The 2,115-nt window shown below is 25.2% G+C and overlaps 1 protein-coding gene across 1 annotated transcript; it reads right to left on the bottom strand.

Moving 5' to 3' along the window:
- Positions 1 to 582: 582 nt before the first annotated feature.
- Positions 583 to 1,796, bottom strand: LOC122861134 (DNA repair protein RAD52 homolog; the record flags this gene model as incomplete). The annotated part of the gene is made up of 4 exons (XM_044165336.1): positions 1,581 to 1,796; positions 1,321 to 1,474; positions 1,086 to 1,249; positions 583 to 1,014 (listed from the first exon to the last, which is right to left on the bottom strand). Coding segments are annotated over exons 1-4 (777 nt in total), but the record flags the coding sequence as incomplete, so codon positions are not given.
- Between the last annotated feature and the right edge of the window lie 319 nt (positions 1,797 to 2,115).

Genomic DNA, 2,115 nt, shown 5'->3' with positions numbered 1-2,115 from the left:
GTGTTGATGAAATTTTTATTTAAAATAATCTAAAAAAAATATGGCATGAAATTGAATACTTTAGGATATTGACATACTAAATTCTGTCGATAGTGAGAAAAAAAAAAATTGATCATTACGATGCAAAGTTAATACGCACGATAAAAGAACGATGAAATATATATTAAATAATTCTAATAATAAAAATAAACGTCGTATTCATTTTGCTGCAACATGCTCAATTACTGATAAATAATTAGAAGTTCATAAAATGAGAAAAAAATAAATAAAAATAAATAAAACCCTGTAACAGTATAATGAATTTACCATTTAAAAAAAAATTTTAACTACTACTACTACTACTACTACTGCTACTACTGATGTAATAGAGAAAAAAAAAAAATACTGGTTGGAGAATAAATATCAAAAATTCAATATTGCTTTTATTTGTACAAAAAAGGAAAAAAAAAAAAAATTAAATCAAGTAATAATAAAAAAAACAAAAGAAACCCTTAATGACTAACAAAAAAATTTCATTTTTTTTTTTTTTTTTGGTTACATAATTTAATTATAAATAAATTAATTATATTAAATTTTTTATTTCTTTTCATTATTTGTTTTTTCCAGCATTTGTCGTTTGTATTCTTCTTGTTTTTGTTTTTGTCTTCTTTTTCTTTCAAGACGTTGTAATTCTTCTTCAGAAATTGGTGCTGTTGTTAAATTATCATTACTTGTTGATACAACTTGATTATTGCTTGTGACAATTGTGCTTGGAATTTTTTTATCAGGTATATCTTTTTTCATGACTGGATCTATTGTTACAGCAATATCCATTTTTTCAGGCTTTTCAATTGTCTTCAAGGGTGCTGACTTTGTTCTTGAGAATGGTTTATCAATAATTCTACCATTTTCTAATGTTGATATAGCAGAGTTTTGAATTTTTGGCTTTTGATTATCATAAATTTTTGATATTTTATATTCAAACTCTTTACCAAAACAAATTAGTACTTTTTTCAATGCATTATTTATTGAAGCCTGATTAAATAAAAATTATTATTAACAATTACAAATTGCCATAATGATGCTTATTAATGTTGTTTACTTACTTCACGTGCTGATTTAATTGCTAAACCTTTTACTGAATTTTCAGCATTGCTATAACCCATGTCTTCATGAAATGATTCAACGCTTTCAAAGGTGACATTGAGCTGAACTTTAACAAAAGCAGCACATCCAATGTGATATTTTCCCATGACATACTCAACAAAATCTTTAAATAATAAAGTACCATTAATATAATAATCAAGTTTATAATTTTATTATATTTATAATAATTTGTACCTATTGTTTGACTTGTGACTGCATGACTCCAATTACCATCTCCAAAGATGTCATTAGCAATTGAAATCAATTGGTGATAAACAACACTAGCTTTATCATTTTCATGAGCATTTGTGTTATTTTTTTCTGGTGATGTGTCCATCTTGGTAGCTGGCTAAATTAATAATATGTTTATTAATAATAATGCTTAAAATGTTGTTATAAATTTAACAGTATTTTGATAAAAAAATTAGATGTTAATAATATTTTATTGTACTTACGATTTTTATACAAGATGTAAAACTCATTTTTGATAACACTGATAACACTGATATAATTATAAAATAACTTTGATAAATTAAATAAAAGTTTGTTTATTGTTTTTATGTCGCACAAACACAAGTTTTATAGGTTAGATTTGAAAGTTGGAGTCAGCTGCTACAGTCAGCTGATAAATTGACATGAACACAACACACCAACTCATGTAAATGACCACATGTTTATGTATGTATCAAGAGGGGCACGGTTATTTTGTTGTCGTTTATTTGATTACAAGAAGACTAGTAGGTCTCTAGTCAATTGATAACTTGACAACGGAACGTTCAAGTTATAACAAATGCATTAATTCATTTAGACAATTAACTTTGTTACTTGGAGTTAATATTATTAGATTTATTGATTTAACGGTGCTTACACCAGATGGTAAAAATTAAATTGTTGTTATTGGAACTAATGCCAAGTCTCAAATACGTGAGACAAATAATCGGATTGTCATTATTTTATTTTGTAAAATATTTAGCCAAAAAATGTTTAACT

This window comes from Aphidius gifuensis, linkage group LG1 (genome assembly GCF_014905175.1).
Source record: "Aphidius gifuensis isolate YNYX2018 linkage group LG1, ASM1490517v1, whole genome shotgun sequence".
Taxonomy (NCBI): Eukaryota; Metazoa; Arthropoda; class Insecta; order Hymenoptera; family Braconidae; genus Aphidius; species Aphidius gifuensis.
This window is presented reverse-complemented; position numbering and strand designations above follow the sequence as displayed.